Below are 16851 nucleotides of genomic sequence, written 5' to 3' on the forward strand. Positions count from 1 at the left end.
TCCAGCAAAGCCAGCTTGAGCGTGTAGAGGAGCTTAGCCATCCAACGTGCCTTGTGCAGCGCTCCCGGCCTTTGGAAGTTTACTGGAGTCTGTGCTGCATCATCTGCACCCAGATAGACAAGACACAGCTGCACAAACTCGTGATAGTCGCCTCGCCTGTAGTCCATCACTGCTGCAGCACACACGGTGAGTTCATCACGTAACCTGCCCAGGAACGGTGGTTCGGTGTTGGCAATAATGTAGCGGGACAAAGGGCCACTGTATTTGTGCGGCAGCAAGTCCCAGTTGTCGTGCAGACGCCTAAACAAGGTAACCTCGGGTGAGCATGAGGTCTCCACCTTGAGGCCAGTGAAAATGTGGCTGAGGAGCACCTCACCAATGTGATGTCGGCACCCGGACCAGAGCAGTGGTCTATCAAGGCGGAGCTGGATGGCAATGCAGGCTGCTGTGAGATGGCCTGTGTTAGATGCAGTGGTGTCAAATGCCATGTTGACAACCTGGTCGGCACAGCACCAGTCCTGCAGTAGCTTGCATGTCAGCCGGGCGATGATATCTCCACACGCCTCGTCTTTACCCTTTGAATATGCTGGCACACCAAGCAGTTTGAGCTGCTCCGCATCACCAACTACCACAGTCAAACGCTCCTCCAACTGGCGCACATTGGTGAGCGTCGGTGTCAACTTGCTGTCCCAGTGCAGGGTGCACATAGGAGATGGTGTCCACTGCTTTTGGTGTTCTTCATTGACAGCCTCCAGCACTTGGCGGCGTGATCGGTCTGCTGTTGCATAGGATGCTGAAACATTTTCACAATTACCGCCCGACTCTGTGATCATGGCACGCGTGAAGGCAGCCTGCTGCATTGGTGTGATCTTCAACTGTGTAGCCAGTGACACGAGATGTCGGGTGGAACGAAGGCTGTGGTGCCAGTCTTTTTATGTTTGCAGGATGTGGATGGTGTGTCCTCAGCTGGTATAGTGGCCATTTCATTTGTATCGCTAACCTCATCACTTTCACTCTCCATAGTCTCCAACATCGCCATGTTGGACGTCATACTCATTTCCTGCTGCTCCTTGGTAAAGCGTGCCTGCCGGGCTGCTGCCCCAGCTTCACGATTCTGTCGCCGCTTGACCTTGGATTGCAGCTTGGCATCGAATGCGCCAAATGTGGCCACTCTGTCTCCCTTCATGCTGGCCAGGAAAGCAATGTCCTCTGGATTGCGGATCTGCTGCTCCGTGTTCGGAGACCAAAGTGGGAATGTGGCATCTAACTTGCGCACCATTGCATCTACCTGTCGAGCTGTAGCCTTACTGGAGCGCCTGGCCTGTGGAATGCGCCGCAGCTTGTTGTTGTCGTCAACAAGCACCACCATCTTGTTGCACGCAGCTCGGTTGGTCATCATTGGGATATTGGCCTTGGCGTAAAATGGCCGCACCTGCTCCAGGACGACCTTGGCTGCCATGAACCGTGACATTGCTCCAGTCAAACCGGGTCGCTTGGCATGCAGTTGCGCATCGCAATTGTACAGCATGCACCGCAAGATCTGACGACCACTTGGCAGTTTGGCACCAGTAATGATGCCATCCGCATTGGTGATGTTGGCACCCAGACCGAAGACCAGGCTGCGGCTCTTCCGGTGTGAGCCTGAGGGCGAGGGCGGCATCTATAATGACAAAATAATGTATTAGTCTTGATGTGCCTTCTACACTCTACAGTCAAATGATAAATAAGGATAGTGTTACAAAAATACCTTAGTAAATTTTTTAAAATATCTCAGCATGCATTAATTGAACCCTAGCATTCATTCAGAGGGAAAATTTGCCAAAAATAGCAGATCTACAAGCCCACAACATGCCACAACTTGTAGATTGTGAGCTTGTAGAATGTAGAATGTAGATTGTAGAATGTAGATTGTACTGGAGACACACAGTGACCATATCGCTGCAGCGCTGCAAGGATGGTATCGCTATCCAGGAATGGTGGTACATTCGAAATAACCACTTTCTGAGCAGGAGTATCCAAGGGATAAACCATAACAAAGTGTCCGGAGTCGAGGGACAAGCAACGTGCTCCACATCGGACACAAACACGATAACCCGTTTGTTCATACGTGACGCGGCACGTACCTTATCAAACCCGATCATGTTTCCGATCACGACAACAATAGCTTCTATTGAAACACCCTCGGGTGGAGAACACGCAATGCCATGCTCGCATGATATTGATAGTTGCTCAAACGCTGCATATCGCTGCGAGTGAGCAGCCGCCATGTTTGAACACACGAGGCTCGACCTCGTCCTCCCAGCTCGGGAAGAGGAAGTTAGTAATGCACTCCGACTTTCCCAGCTTAGGGAAAGGGGGCGTTAAAAAAACAAACTAAGGAATTATAAGTGAGAAAAAAAAAGGTTTCAAGTGAATAAAATAAGTTGAGAAAAAAAGAACAGGGAACCGCCCAAAAACGACGATTACCCTTAACCTGCACGATAAGTGTGCTCTATGGCTCTCTCTCCCTCGTCTCAACATATAAGGGAAACACAGGGAAGCTTTACAAACAGAAACAAGGACACGAAAGAGCGAAATGGGGGAGGGAGGGGCGATAGGACAAACAACCAAGACAGCGCACTCATGACACGAAGCGGGAAGCCGCCATGACACCGCACCCAACTCACCAGCCAGCAGGTGGCGGCAGAGAGACAAAGGGAGAGGGGGAGAGAAAGAAAGAGAGAGCGAGGTAGCCGAGGTATAGAGGGAGAGAAAGAATGAGAGCGAGAGAGAGAGAGGGGGGGAGTTGGGTGGGGAGGGAGAGGGGGGAGTTGGGTGGGGAGGGAGAGGGGGGAGTTGGGTGGGGAGGGGGGAGTTGGGTGGGGAGGGAGAGGGGGGGGTTGGGTGGGGAGGGAGAGGGGGGAGAGGGGGGAGAGAGAGGGCAAAAGGACGTGAAAGGGAGAGAGAGAGAGGGGGGAGAGAGAGGGGAGGAGGTAGAGAGAAGGAGAGGGAGAGAGAGGGTGAGTGGAGAGGAGGGAGGGGTGAGTGGAGAGGAGGGAGGGGGGGAGAGAGAGGGGAGGAGGTAGAGAGAAGGAGAGGGAGAGAGAGGGTGAGTGGAGAGGCGGGAGGGGAGAGTGGGGATAGAGGGAGAAAGAGGAGGTGAGAGGGAGACAGAGGGAGGGAAAGAAAGACACCTTTACACAAAAAAGGTGCAAAAACAGATCCTTGCAACTACAGACCAATCAGCCTTCTCCCAATTATCAGCAAAGTCATGGAATCCATAATTGCTTCGGATATCAAATCCTTCCTCTTTTCCAATGGCTTGATCTCTGATCATCAATTTGGTTTCAGACAAGGTCACTCTACTCTGGACATGCTGCTTCTGCTGTCTCAACAATGGATGGAGGTCCTCAATGCCAAACAGGAAATTAGAGCTGTCTCCCTTGACAGAGCACGTGCCGTCGATACGGTCTGCAACCCCGCTCTGCTCACCAAACTCTCCTCCTTTGGTATTCATGGAAATCTCCACGCATGGCTGGCGGACTTCCTCTCTAGTCATCGTCAACGTGTGGCCCTGAATGGGTTTCTCTCATCTCCCCTTCCTGTTCAGGCTGGAGTTCCCCAAGGCAGTGTACTGGGCCCTGTGCTTTTTCTGGTCTTCATCAATGATCTCTCTGACTCTCTTGAAAATTCTCTCTATATCTTTGCTCATGACTCCACTCTCTGCCGCTCCATTCCTCATCCCTCAGATCGGCAGTCTGCAGCCTCCTCACTCTCTGCAGACCTGGACAAAATCACAGACTGGGCAAACAAGTGGAACATGTCTTTCAATCCTGAAAAATCTCACACTCTTACTTTGTCTCTCCGAAAAGACCGACTGGACAACCCTCCCATCTACTTTCTGAACAATCCTCTCCAAGAAGTTCTGTCGCTCAAGCTTTTGTGTCTCACTATCTGCCATGATCTTTCTTGGGAAAACCACATTTCAAATCTGGCCTACAAAGCCAGTCGCCGACTGGGCATCCTCCGTCGTACAAAGTCCTTCCTTGGCACACCTGAGCTCCTCACCAAATACAAGGCTTTCATCCGCAGCTCAATGGAATACTGTTCTTCCCTCTGGTCTGGTGCTCCTGCGTCACACCTAGCTCGTCTTCACGCTGTTGAAACCAAAGCTTTCAGAATCATTGGAATCTCCCACGATGAAGCTACCTCCAAGGGCCTTTCACTTACTCACCGCAGGCAGGTTGGGGGTCTTTCTGTCTTCTACCGACTCCTCTCCGGCCTTGCTCCTCCAGCTCTCTCTGGGCTCTGTCCCCCAAATATTCCTACAGGTCGCACAAGATCTGCCAGCAACCCTCTTATGGTGAAATTGCCAAAATCAAGACTCTCTGCTCACCTTCACTCCTTCATTCCTCTATTCTCCCGCCTCTGGAACAAACTCCCTCACTCTCTTCAATCCCACTCCTCCCTCCAGGTCTTTAAAACAGCTGTTCACCACCATCTCTTGTCTTCCCCCATCCAAAACGTTGATCTCTTCTACCGCCGTTAATTCACCCCAGATCCACTTTTTTTTTGAAATCCCGACTTCTTTCTTTCCTGGCAGTTCTAGCAGTGTCCATGTGTTTTATACCTTTCCCACCCCCCACCCCCCGCCTTCCCATGCCTCCTCCACCCCCCTCCCCCCAAGCCCTCTCTCTCTCTCTCTCTCTCTCTCTCTCTCTCTCTACCACGAATCTTCCATTGTCCCTGTTCTCTGCTGTTGTACTTGTGTGCTTCCCTCTCTCTCCCCCAGCTTGTCTTCCGCTCCCTTTATTATATGTTTTATGTGTCTGTTTGATCTTTTGTGTGATAAATGTTAGCTCTTTCACGAGACTCGATCTTGTATACCAAAAAAAAGAAGTGAGAGAGGTGGGAGAGGGGGGGGAGGGTGTGGGAGAGAGTGAGAGGGGAGTGATGGAGGGGAGTGATGGAGGGGAGGACCACATTGTGATGTAACTGTTACATACAACGTCATTGATCAATATTGGAACAGAATGCATCCTGATCAACATTCTTCATAACTGAAACATACTTATACAATGTTGCTTTGCGGATTTTTGCCAGGATGCATTCACTGCAATGGAATGAACTATCGTGGAACAATGATGAAGACCAAGTCAGGAATCCTGTGCCAGCACTGGCACTCTCAAACTCATCACAAGCACAACTACACACCACAAAAGTGAGACTTCTTTTGCATGAACAACATTCGAGCATTTGCATTTCCAAGGACGAGTCAAGCAAACTGCTCCTTTAACTGCAAGGCATACAAAGCGTACATGGTACTGTTCACTTTTTTGTATGCATAAAGACGAGGCTCATGGAGGAGCCAACAGCAGGATGGGGGACAAAATAGAGGGAGACTTGGACAAATAAAGGATGTGGGGAACAATGTGGGGTAGGGGAAGGCGAGATACAGGCGGCAAACTCTCAGGAAGGAAAATCTGGCAACCTGGCATGAGGTGGACTTGGGGTTGCGGGGGGTCAATTGGGGTGGAAACGATAATGGTTTTGGATGGGGGATTGTTGTAAAGCAAAACTCAGATCTCTTCCAAAAAATGGGGTTTTATTGAACTATATCTCTACTCATCCTACAACACAAAAGAATGTAGATCATTAGCATACAGATGCTTATGGAATACATTTATAGATGTAATACTAGATGCAGAATGTAGATTAATATTCAAACATACATCTCCTTCTAGCTTCCTGCAAGCAAGCAATTACGTACCTGGTAAATCCCAATAGTCTCGGCACTGGGTTACAGAATGCCTTGTTGCAGTTGTTGTTGCACTCGCTCCCACGATTGCACAGGAAAACCGCGCATCTTCAAGCTCATTGTAACTGCTCGCCATACAATTCCATTGCAACATTCCACCTGCCCGTTGCCTTGGGGGTTATACGCTGTAGTACGGCTTGAGGCTACTCCCCGTTCCTGGAGGAATTGCTTAACCTCCCTGGACAGAAACGCGGTCCCCCGGTCTGCGTGTACATAAGCGGGATAGTCCAACGTGAGAAACAGCTGCTGAAGACAGTGTATAACTGTCGTGGACGACATATTAGCACAGGGGTATGCAAACGAAAATCGTGAGTAGTCGTCGACAATTGTAAGAATGTATCGTCGTGGGCCAAGCCCCAGCAACAACCCCTTAAAATCCACATGCAGTTGCTCCCAAGGTCGTCCTGCGTGGATGAAAGTCCCCATGGGAGGTCTATAGAATCTCGGCTTGACTTCGGCACACACAGGACACGACCGACAAAGTCGCCTGACATCTTCCATGGAAAAGGGCAGATTTCTACATCGTACGAAGTGAGCGAACTGGGTGACTCCCGGATGACACAATGATTCATGGATCCCCCGTAAGTCTTCTGACGTCATGCCAGCACAGACAGGCCGAGATAGCGCATCGGCCGCCACATTATCCCGTCCAGGTCGATACACGATCTCGAAACTGAAGTTGGCCAATTCTATTTTTTTAATTTTTTGTTATACAGGATCGAGGCTCGTGAAAGAGCTAACATTTATCACACAAAAAAACAAGCAGACACACAAAATATAGAATAAGGGGAGTGGTATACAAGATGGGGAGAGAAGGGGAAGCACACAAACACAACATTTGAGAGCAGGGACATCGGGAGATCTGTGGGAGGGAGAGGGCTTGGGGGGAGGAGGCATGGGAAGGGGGGTCGGAGGGGTCGGGGGGGGGGGAGAAGTATAAAGCACAAGGACACTGCAAGGACTTCCAGGAAAGCAGTTGGTATTTCAGAAAAGTGGATCTGGGGTGAAATTAGTGGGGGTAGAAAAGATCAAGGTTTTGGATGGGGGAAGATAAGAGATGGTGGTGAACAGATGTTTTAAAGACCTGGAGGGAGGAGTGGGATTGAAGAGAGTGAGGGAGTTTGTTCCAGAGCTGGGAGAAAAGAGGAATGAAGGAGTGAAGGTGTGCAGAGAGTCTTGATTTTGGCAGTTTAAGCATAAGAGGGTTGCAGGCACATCTTGTGCGACCTGTAGGAATATTTGGGGGACAGAGCCCAGAGAGAGATGGGGGAGCAAGGCCGGAGAGGAGTCGGTAGAAGACAGAAAACCACCAACCTGCCTGCGGTGAGGAAGTGAAATGCCCTTGGAGTTAGCTTCATCGTGGGAGATTCCAATGATTCTGAAAGCTTTGGGTTCAACAGCGTGAAGCCGAGCTAGGTGTGAGGCAGGAGCACCGGCCCAGAGGGGAGAACAGTATTCCATTGAGCTGCGGATGAAAGCCTTCTATGTGGTGAGGAGCTCAGGTGTGCCAAGGAAGGACTTCGCACGACGGAGGATGCCCATTCGGTGACTGGCTTTGGAGGCCAGATTTGAAATGTGGTTTTCCCAGGAAAGATCATGGCAGATAGTGAGACCCAAAAGCTTGAGTGACAGAACTTCTTGGAGAGGATTGTTCAGAAAGTGGTTGGGAGGGTTGTCCAGACGGTCTTTTCGGAGAGACATAGTGAGAGTGTGAGATTTTTCAGGATTAAAAGACATGTTCTACTTGTTTGACCAGTCTGTGATTTTGTCCAGGTTTGCAGAGAGTGAGGAGGCTGCAGACTGCCGATCTGAGGGATGAGGAATGGAGCGACAGAGAGTGGAGTAATCAGCAAAGAGATAGAGAGGATTTTCAAGAGAGTCAGAGAGATCATTGATGAAGACCAGAAAAAGCACAGGGCCCAGAACATTGACTTGGGGAACCTGAACAGGAAGGGGAGATGAGAGAAACCCATTCAGGGCCACACGTTGACTACGACTAGAGAGGAAGTCTGCAAGCCATGCGTGGAGATTTCCATGGATACCATAGGAGGAGAGTTTGGTGAGCAGAGTGGGGTGCCAGACCGTATCGAAGGCACGTGATATGTCAAGGGAGACAGCTCTAATTTCCTGTTTGTCATTGAGGTCCTCCATCCATTGTTGAGACAGCAGAAGCAGCATATCCAGAGTCGAGTGACCTGGTCTGAAACCAAATTGATGGTCAGAGATCAAGCCATTGGAGAAGGGGAAAGATTTGATATCCGAATCAATTATGGATACCATGACTTTGCTGATAATTGGGAGAAGGCTGATTGGTCTATAATTGCAAGGATCTGTTTTTGCACCTTTTTGTGTAATGCGGTGATGTTGGCTGATTTCCAAGCTGATGGCAGATGACCTTGAGCAAACGAGAGGGTGAAGAGCACAGAGAGAGTGTGAAATAGAGCGGCAGAGCAGGATTTTAGGACACGTGGGCTGATGCCGTCAGGTCCAGTTGCAGAATCAGAGTCGAGGGTTGACAGAAACTTCTCCACCTTGTCAGGAGGAAAGGACACAGAGTCCAGGAGCAGCTGGGTACGACTGGGTCCGGTGGGTACAGAGAGGGATGGGTTTGGGACACAAGATTTTGAGGCAAACACAGAGTTGAGGCATTCAGCTTTTTCATGTACGTAGTCAGCTGTGTAGCCGTTTGAGGTAAGGGAGGGGATGGAGGGGGGATAAACACCAGAAACAGATTTGACCAGACGCCACCAGTATTTGGAAGAGGGAGACAGGTTTGAGAGTTCGGTCTTGAGTGGAGAGATATTGTTTCCTGGCTCTCCTGAGGGTGGACACACACTTGTTTCGGGGTTTGTGAAAAGAAATGAGATTTCCTTCCGTTGGATTTGCTTTCCAATAGGCGAAGGCAAGTTGTTTCTGGGCAACTGCCTCACCACAAGATTCCGTGTACCATGGATGTGAGGAAGGGTTTGACAACTGAAAACGAGAGGGGATAAATCTGTGCATGAGAGAGAGCAATTTACTTTGGAAGAATTCCCAGGATGAGTTGATGTCAGAGGCGGTAGAGATGGGAGACCAGTCCAGATGATTGATGGCTGCTTGAAGACTGTGCCAGTTGGCCTGAGTGAAATGCCAGACTCGTCGACGCTGAGGAGGCTCTCTGAGAATGGTCAGAGAGATGTCCACTTAAACAAGCACATGGTCAGATTGGAGCAGAAGAAGAGCAGCAGACATTTGCAAGGAAGTTGGTCATAACCAAGTCTAGAAGAAAAGATGCTCCGTTGACTGAGATCCGGGTCAGGCAATTGACAGATTGTGTGAGCCCCAGTGAGTCACAGAAGTCCTTTGCTGAGGAGCCATGGCTGGCAATTACGTACCTGGTAAATCCCAATAGTCTCGGCACTGGGTTACAGAATGCCACCAGTTTGCGCTTCGAATGGACCCAACTTATATAAGCTCCCTCAAGGTCGTCCCTTCGCCCGAATATTCTCTTCACTCAGCTCGAGACATTACATCATATTTCATTACAGGGATGATCTGAGATGATGGTGAACAGCCATCTTGGAGACCTGGAAGTAAGAATGAGATTGTTCTGTTAGATATTGTTGCATCTAATGGTTTAGTTACCATGTTCTGAAAATACACCACGTGCCTCCTTTGATACCAGATACTTGTGCACTATGATGAATTTGGCTTCGCTTTGAGCTGTTTTAGGTTGATGACAATATACACATCATCTTTGCAACTGTGGTCATCCGAATAAATTGACATGGGATGCGCTCTGCTTGCAAATTGTAATCTTCTTCGTTTGTATGCAGCACAAGGCTGTGGGGTGGCATCATTGGCTAAGGTGCTGCCCTCTGCTGGTTGGGGTTGTAATATGTAATTTGATCCAGGTGCGATAGCTCGCCTACCCTTCTCTAACCTACTCTTTACGAAAGACAACCGTGGGATCTTTAGCATCCACCATTCCACCAATGAGGCAGATGGGATGCCCGTTTAACGTCCATCTGAGGGACGGCACACACATTGATGAATCTCCTTGACTGCGAGACACCAGGTTGGCAGTTTATACATATGTCTACATTCGAACCTAGGTTAGACGGCTCAAAGACGAGTGTAATGTAGGCCTACATACCTCTAGAGTCTAGCGTCAAGGCAATCCTACCAGCAATTGATTTCAGGGGCTATTCAGGGTCCATGCGATTCAGCGAATTGTCCAGGTTTGATCAGGGTCAGATGTGCTTTGGGCTATTGATATACACGTATAATAGCAAAAGAATTGGGATATTATTGAAATGTGCAGGGTTATCGATTCACAGCCGCTTATTTGATTTCTAATATAGGCATTCCAAAATGTCTCAAAGTGGTTCAATCAGGTTGCGGTCAGGGCTCTGGGTTGGTCATTGCAGATTTCCATCGTTTTCCTCAAAACAATTCCAAACGGGCACGCAGTGTGGCAAAAATGCATTGTACAGTATTGCTGGCAGATATAAAATTGCATGAAAACATGTCATTGTGGCATTGCACTGAATGGGTAAAATAAACACGTGCTGCTTTGCATTGTGGGTAAAATGAGCATGTGCAAATTGGGAAGGTTCATTTCAACTTTGAGAGATCTGCCCCATTACATTTGGTAACAATGTACATTATGATGGAGTAATACATAACGGTGACTTTTCATTTCGTACACAATAAATTTCTGGCAGGTAATAAACATTTTTTATGCTATCCTCCTTTTTGAATAGCAGTTACAACTTGAACTGAACAGTTTATGTTTTGTGTCCCATTGAATCGCCGGATCTGGATTCGGACCTGAACTAAAATCTAATTGGCTTGTTCTTGTCACCTACCCAAATCATCCGCCAAGTTTTGTCCGAATCCATCCATAACTTTTTGACATATCATGCGTACCATGTATCGGTTTTGGCCATATCTCTTATTGGCAAAAAATCACTTTAAAATTCTAGTTTCTGGATCCGGATCTTCACCAAAACCGAATTCATTCATCCTCATCACACACCCAACGTCTCCACCAAGTTTCGTCCGAATTAGTTCATAACTTTTTGAGATATCGTGCGTGCCATTGTATCGGTTTCGATCTTATTGGCAAAAAATCACTTTAAAATTCCAGTTTCTGGATCCGCATCTTCACCAAAACCGAATTAATTCATCCTCATCACACACCCAACGTCTCCACCAAGTTTAGTCCGAATCCGTTCATAACCTTTTGAGATATCGTGCGTGCCATTGTATCAGTTTCGATCTTATTGGCAAAAAATCACTTTAAAATTCGTTTCTGGATCCAGATCTTCAACAAAACCGAATTTTCCTCCTTGTCACACACCCAACATCTCCACCAAGTTTCGTCTAAATCCGTTCATAAATTTTTGAGATATCGTGCGTGCCATGTATCGGTTTTCACCATATCTCTTATTGGCAAAAAAAATCACTTTAAAGTCCTTGTTTCTGGATCCGGATCTTCACCAAAACCGAATTTTCATCCTTGTCACACACCCAACGTCTCCACCAAGTTTCGTCCGAATCCGTTCATACATTTTTGAGATATCGTGCGTGCCATGTATCGGTTTTGGCCATATCTCTTATTGCCAAAAAATCATTTTAAAATCCGAGTTTCTGGATCTGGATCTTCACCAAAACCGAGCCAATTCATCCTAGTCACACATCCAATGCCTCCACCAAGTTTCATCTGAATCCGTCTATAAGGTTTTGAGATATCGTGCGTGCCATGTATCGGTTTTGCCCATATCTCTTATTGGCAAAAAATCACTTTAAAATCCTAGTGTCCGGATTTAGATCTTCACCAAAACCGAGCCAATTCATCCTAGTCACACATCCAACGTCTCCACCAAGTTTCATCCGAATCCGTCCATAAGGTTTTGAGATATCCTGTTCACAGACAAACAGACAGACAGACACGGGTGAAACATAACCTCCGTCCACCTTCGGTGGCGGAAGTAAAGATACTTACTTACCCGAGTCTTTGGGATTCCTAAAGCACACCAGGAGTAAGAAATATGGGCTGAAAGCCTGAAACTACGGCTCATATCAATTACCAGTGGAAGTAAAGTCACATACTCGACTTTTGGAGGGGTTGAGGAGGGATGGATTGCACTATTATTTAAATGCCACCTTGTTTTTCATAAATTGCACAAGGATGAGAGGAAATGCAGTATTTTCATGAGGATCCTTTTTTTTTATTTTTACTATTTTTCTGATGATACTTTTCCATTTATCACAACCCTCAAGCACGAGTTACATTCCACCTACCGATGTCTAGGTTCCCTCTTGGTGACCTCCGTGAGAACTTCTGCAGGAACCCAGGCGGAGATCCGAAGCCATGGTGTTACACCGCTGCTAAAAGCATTCGCTGGGAGTACTGCGACATACCACAATGTGGTGAGCTCATCAGCTATGACATGCCAGCTACTGTGCATAAGGGTGTTCAAAGATCAGAATAGTCAAAGAAAACTAAACTCGATTTTCAATAACTGTATAACTTCTCCCGTAAGAGGTATATCATCATCATATGTTTAACTTCCCATGCTCATATTGAAAATGAATGCACCGTGAAGCAGTAAATGCAACTCATATAAGTATTTCTGTGGATGCAGCAAACAAACAACAACAACAGGCATTTTAAGGCCATTTTCCCTGCTAGAGCGGGGGTTAGCCTTGTGGGCCCCATGACAATCTTCTCCATTTTGCCCTATTTTCTGAATCTCCCCTTGTTAACCCCCTTGCCCGCATTTCTTCTTCCACCATCTTTAGCCAAGTCTTTCTCGGTCTTCCCCGTCTTCTACTTCCTTCTACATTCATTTCCATCACTCTTCTCAACCAGTCACTTTCATCCTTCCTCAACACTTGACCAAACCATCTCAACCTGTTCCTCTTCACAACATCAATCACAGGCTCTATTCCCATCATCTTTCGCAATTCATCATTTGTCTTCCTCTCTCTCTCAACGATACTCCACACATGAACCATTCGCATTTCCACCCTTTCCAGCCTTCTTTGCTGCTCTACGTTCATTACCCATGTCTCGCTCCCATAAATCATAACACTTCTCACACATGCAGCATACACCTTTCCCTTCAGCTTCAACGACACTCCGCACATCCACCGAACCATTCGCATTTCCACCCTTTCCAGCCTTCGTTGCTGCTCTACGTTCATTACCCATGTCTCGCTCCCATAAATCATAACACTTCTCACACATGCAGCATAGACCTTTCCCTTCAGCTTCAACGACACTCCGCACATCCACCGAACCATTCGCATTTCCACCCTTTCCAGCCTTCCTTGCTGCTCTACGTTCATTACCCATGTCTCGCTCCCATAAATCATAACACTTCTCACACATGCAGCACACACCTTTCCCTTCAGCTTCAACGACACTCCCCTCCTCGTCAGCACGCCACTCAGTTCCCGAAGCTTCTTCCATGCACATCTCATGGACCCCAAAGGCAAGCCATGATTGCGTACACAGAAATTACAGCAAATTTCACCGAAGGTGTATTTTCCGTTTTATGGTCCATTTTTCATATTGTGATGTACAAAATGAAAAAAAAAAAAAGGTTTTAATGTTGCCATGAAAATTGTTGAGTCATCCAGACTGTGAAGACTAACAATTTTTCACAGCAAGTGTCTATGAATGGCAGTAATTTGTGCACTTATTGCCGTGTTCTTCACAGAGGGAGAACCTCCAACCCCAGACGACCTCACCTATAGTTGCGTTAATGGGGATGGCTCTGGCTACCGAGGCCAAGTGTCCATGACTCGGTATGGCAAAACCTGCCAGGCCTGGGATAGTCCAATTCCTCACCAACATGTCCGCAAATCGGCCGACTATTCCTGCTTGTAAGTAAAACCAACTCTCGAGTCCTCCTCAGAAGTGTGCAAATTGAAATAGTCTTGTAACCTCCCCCACCGAAAGTGGACAGAGGTTATGTTTTCACCCCCTGCCTGTCTGTCTGTTTGTCTGTGAGCAGGATATCTCAAAACCTTATGGACGGATTCGGATGAAACTTGGTGGAGACGTTGGATGTGTGACTAGGATGAATTGGCTCGATTTTGGTGAAGATCCGAATCCAGATCCGGATCGAGAATCTTTAAATTTTCTAAGTGATTCTTCACCATTGAGAGATAAGAGCCAAAAATGATACTGTACACCATGATATTTCAAAACTTTGAGGATGGATTTGGACGGAACTTGGTGGACAAATTGAGTGTGTTACATGATCTAATTGATTCGATTTTGGTGAAGATCCAGATCCGGCCTGTCGGTGGGATACAGAACATAAACTGTTCAGCCTTGCAGAGGTACAGTACATGCTCAACCGAGTGCCATTCTAGTTGTGTTTATGAGGGGAGAATGAGAATTATGAGGGGAGTTATGAGAATTGGAGCCATAGTCCCTTGTTTGTGTTTGCATAGATTATGTCCGTGTGCCACTGATGGACAGCGTTGCAACCTTTGGTGGCTAAAGATGGTTACCAGATGTATTGTAATGTCTCCCATGTCGAATTGGGTGAGAGAGAAACTCTTCTGGTGTCTCATCATCCATGCTGAAGCATGCCTATCTTCTGCCTCCCATCGTGCTTGGGGAAAAGAATGAAGCTCTGGCCTTCCAATATGGCCACCCTTGATTGGTGATGAGCAGGCCACATGCCAATCAGGGGTGGCCAGTGGGCTTGGTGGGTCATGGTGCTGATTGGTTGAGGATCTGTGCCGTCTGATTGGGGTACGACAATGTCGCTAGGCATCGGGTAACCGTGGTGGTTGGTTGGGAGCAATGATGTGGCCACCACACGGGCGAGGGGAGTCGGAGGAGAGGTTAGTTGCGTCAGACAGTTTGTGTGAGTCTTGGCTGCTCTTCGGGGCTGGTGCCACATACTTCTGCTATCGTGAAACCTGGAACTTTCCTGCCTGCATGCTCAATCTCGCCTTTTTGTGTGGTCATTGTGCGTATGGCGCCAATAGGGGTAGTTTCACTACTTATTAGGGTATCGCCCTGCGCTCGCGAAGCAAAAATCAGGGTTAGGCATTCAGTTGCGTAAGTGCGTACGTGTGGCATACGTACGTGTCTGCATTTTTAAAATTCATTTTTTCAGCAATCTCAATTTTAAAATTCATCTTGGTCCGATTGACACGAAATTTTACCATAGGAGCGCTTACGCCTGTATAATTTTTTATTCATAATTATGACGTCATATGTCACGTGGTACGGACACCATCTTGGAAAAACGTTACACCTCTATTTCCCAAACCGCTCAATGGAAAAAGTTGAAACATGGCTCATCTTCAAGTACTCACCATGGGGAATAAGCTGTGATGATGATGACATCATCGATGCCTTCATTATGATGTCATAATTGGACAAGTACAAAGCTTGATCTGATCAGTATGAAAAAATTTTCCTCTGCAACTGTTATAGTCCGATGGACACAAAATTTGTACCATAGGAGCACCTCCTGCAGAATATTTTAATAATAATTATGACGTCGTATGTCACGTGGTACAGGCGCCATTTTGGAAAAACGTTGTACCTCTATATCTCTGAAACTGCTCACTGGAAAAAATAGAAACATGGCTCATTGTCAAGTAGTCCCCATGGGGAATAAGATGTGTTCGTGATGGTCATTGGTGCCTTCGTTATGACGTCATAATTCGACAAGCATAGCGCTTCATCCGATCAGTATGATTTTTTTTTCTCTGCAACTGTTGGTCTGATGTACACGAAATTTTCACCATCGAAGTGCCTCCTCCTGTAGACTATTTTAATGATAATTATGATGTAATAGGTCACGTGGTACAGGCTCCATCTTGGAAAAACTGAAAAACATTACATCGTTATCTCCACAACCACTCCATGGAAAAAATTGAAACGTGACTCATTGTAAAGAACTCCACATGGGGAATAAGTGTTGTTAACAATGACGTCATTGGTATCGTAATTATGACGTCATAATTTGACATGGACAACGCTTAGTCTGATCAGTTTGAAATTTATTGAGTGTGATCTATGCAACAATTATATTAGAGAATATAAATTTATGATGTAATCGCTCATGTGGTCTGGCAGCCATATTGGATCAAAGAAGAAAAAAAACGTTCAAAAACAGAAGAGTTGGCTCAGGGTAAAGGGTAAAGGACTGCACAGGGTAAATATTCTAAGAATACCATCTTGTTGTGGTTATTTATTCATTGTCTTTATGTGGAAGTTACTTATTTTTTAGTCTTGTGCTTATTAAATAATTTACATTTCCTCAGCCGGTGTGTGCTTCTGTTCTTGTCCTCGGTCCCACACATACCAATTCAGTTTTATTGATAACCCATGGAGGATTAATTTGGGGAAATCTTGATAACTGACATGGTTTAGACCTTATCCGGAGTGCAAAGCACATTCTCCACTTGGGTGTGTTTTGCGCAAAATGTCCTTCAGCACAGTCATTCACGTAGTTAATCTCCTGCATGCTTGGTCTCCATGCCAGTAGTCGAAGCTGATGCGGTCAAAGCAGTTGACGTCAGGTCGTGCAAACGACAGTTATAGGATTTCTCAATATTCAAGAACCACTCAGTGAAACATTTGCATGATATTTCTGCATTACTACAGCTGTTTCCGGACTAACACAATAGCTCAGAGGGAGCGCACTCACCTTTCAGCTGTTTAGTTCAGGTCAAATTTACAGTCGGTCTATAAACTGTTATTTGTGATTCGTGGACTGCGCATCGTATCAATGGATGCATGGTCCTTCAAAGCGGTGGTAAGCCACTCGGTAGAGAGCATACCTCTGCCTGGTGAACAGTTTACGTTTTGTATCCCACTGATAGGCCGGATCTGGATCCGCACCTGAACCAAAATACCAAAGCAACTCGGCCACCAAGTTTAGTCATAACTCGTCCACAACTTTTTTTAATATCATGTTATATAATCGCTTTTCACACGATCTCTCAATGGTGAAGAAGCACTTAAAAATTAAATAATTATCGTATCCGAATCCATATTCAGATCTTTACCAAAATCGAATCGAATC

General features: G+C 46.7%; 1 protein-coding gene across 1 annotated transcript in view; it reads left to right on the plus strand.

Annotated features, from left to right (window-relative positions):
* LOC137437858 (apolipoprotein(a)-like) overlaps nucleotides 1–16851 on the plus strand; it is a 110633-nt gene that overhangs the window by 55081 nt on the left and 38701 nt on the right. Inside the window, exons 6-8 of the mRNA XM_068132534.2 lie at nucleotides 5083–5200; nucleotides 12096–12214; nucleotides 13510–13675. Coding sequence (XP_067988635.2) covers nucleotides 5083–5200; nucleotides 12096–12214; nucleotides 13510–13675 — 403 coding nt within the window. The remainder of the gene's footprint in view (nucleotides 1–5082; nucleotides 5201–12095; nucleotides 12215–13509; nucleotides 13676–16851) is intronic.

The sequence above is a fragment of the Myxine glutinosa genome, chromosome 12, assembly GCF_964187855.1.
Source record: "Myxine glutinosa chromosome 12, kmMyxGlut1.1, whole genome shotgun sequence".
Taxonomy (NCBI): domain Eukaryota; kingdom Metazoa; phylum Chordata; class Myxini; order Myxiniformes; family Myxinidae; genus Myxine; species Myxine glutinosa.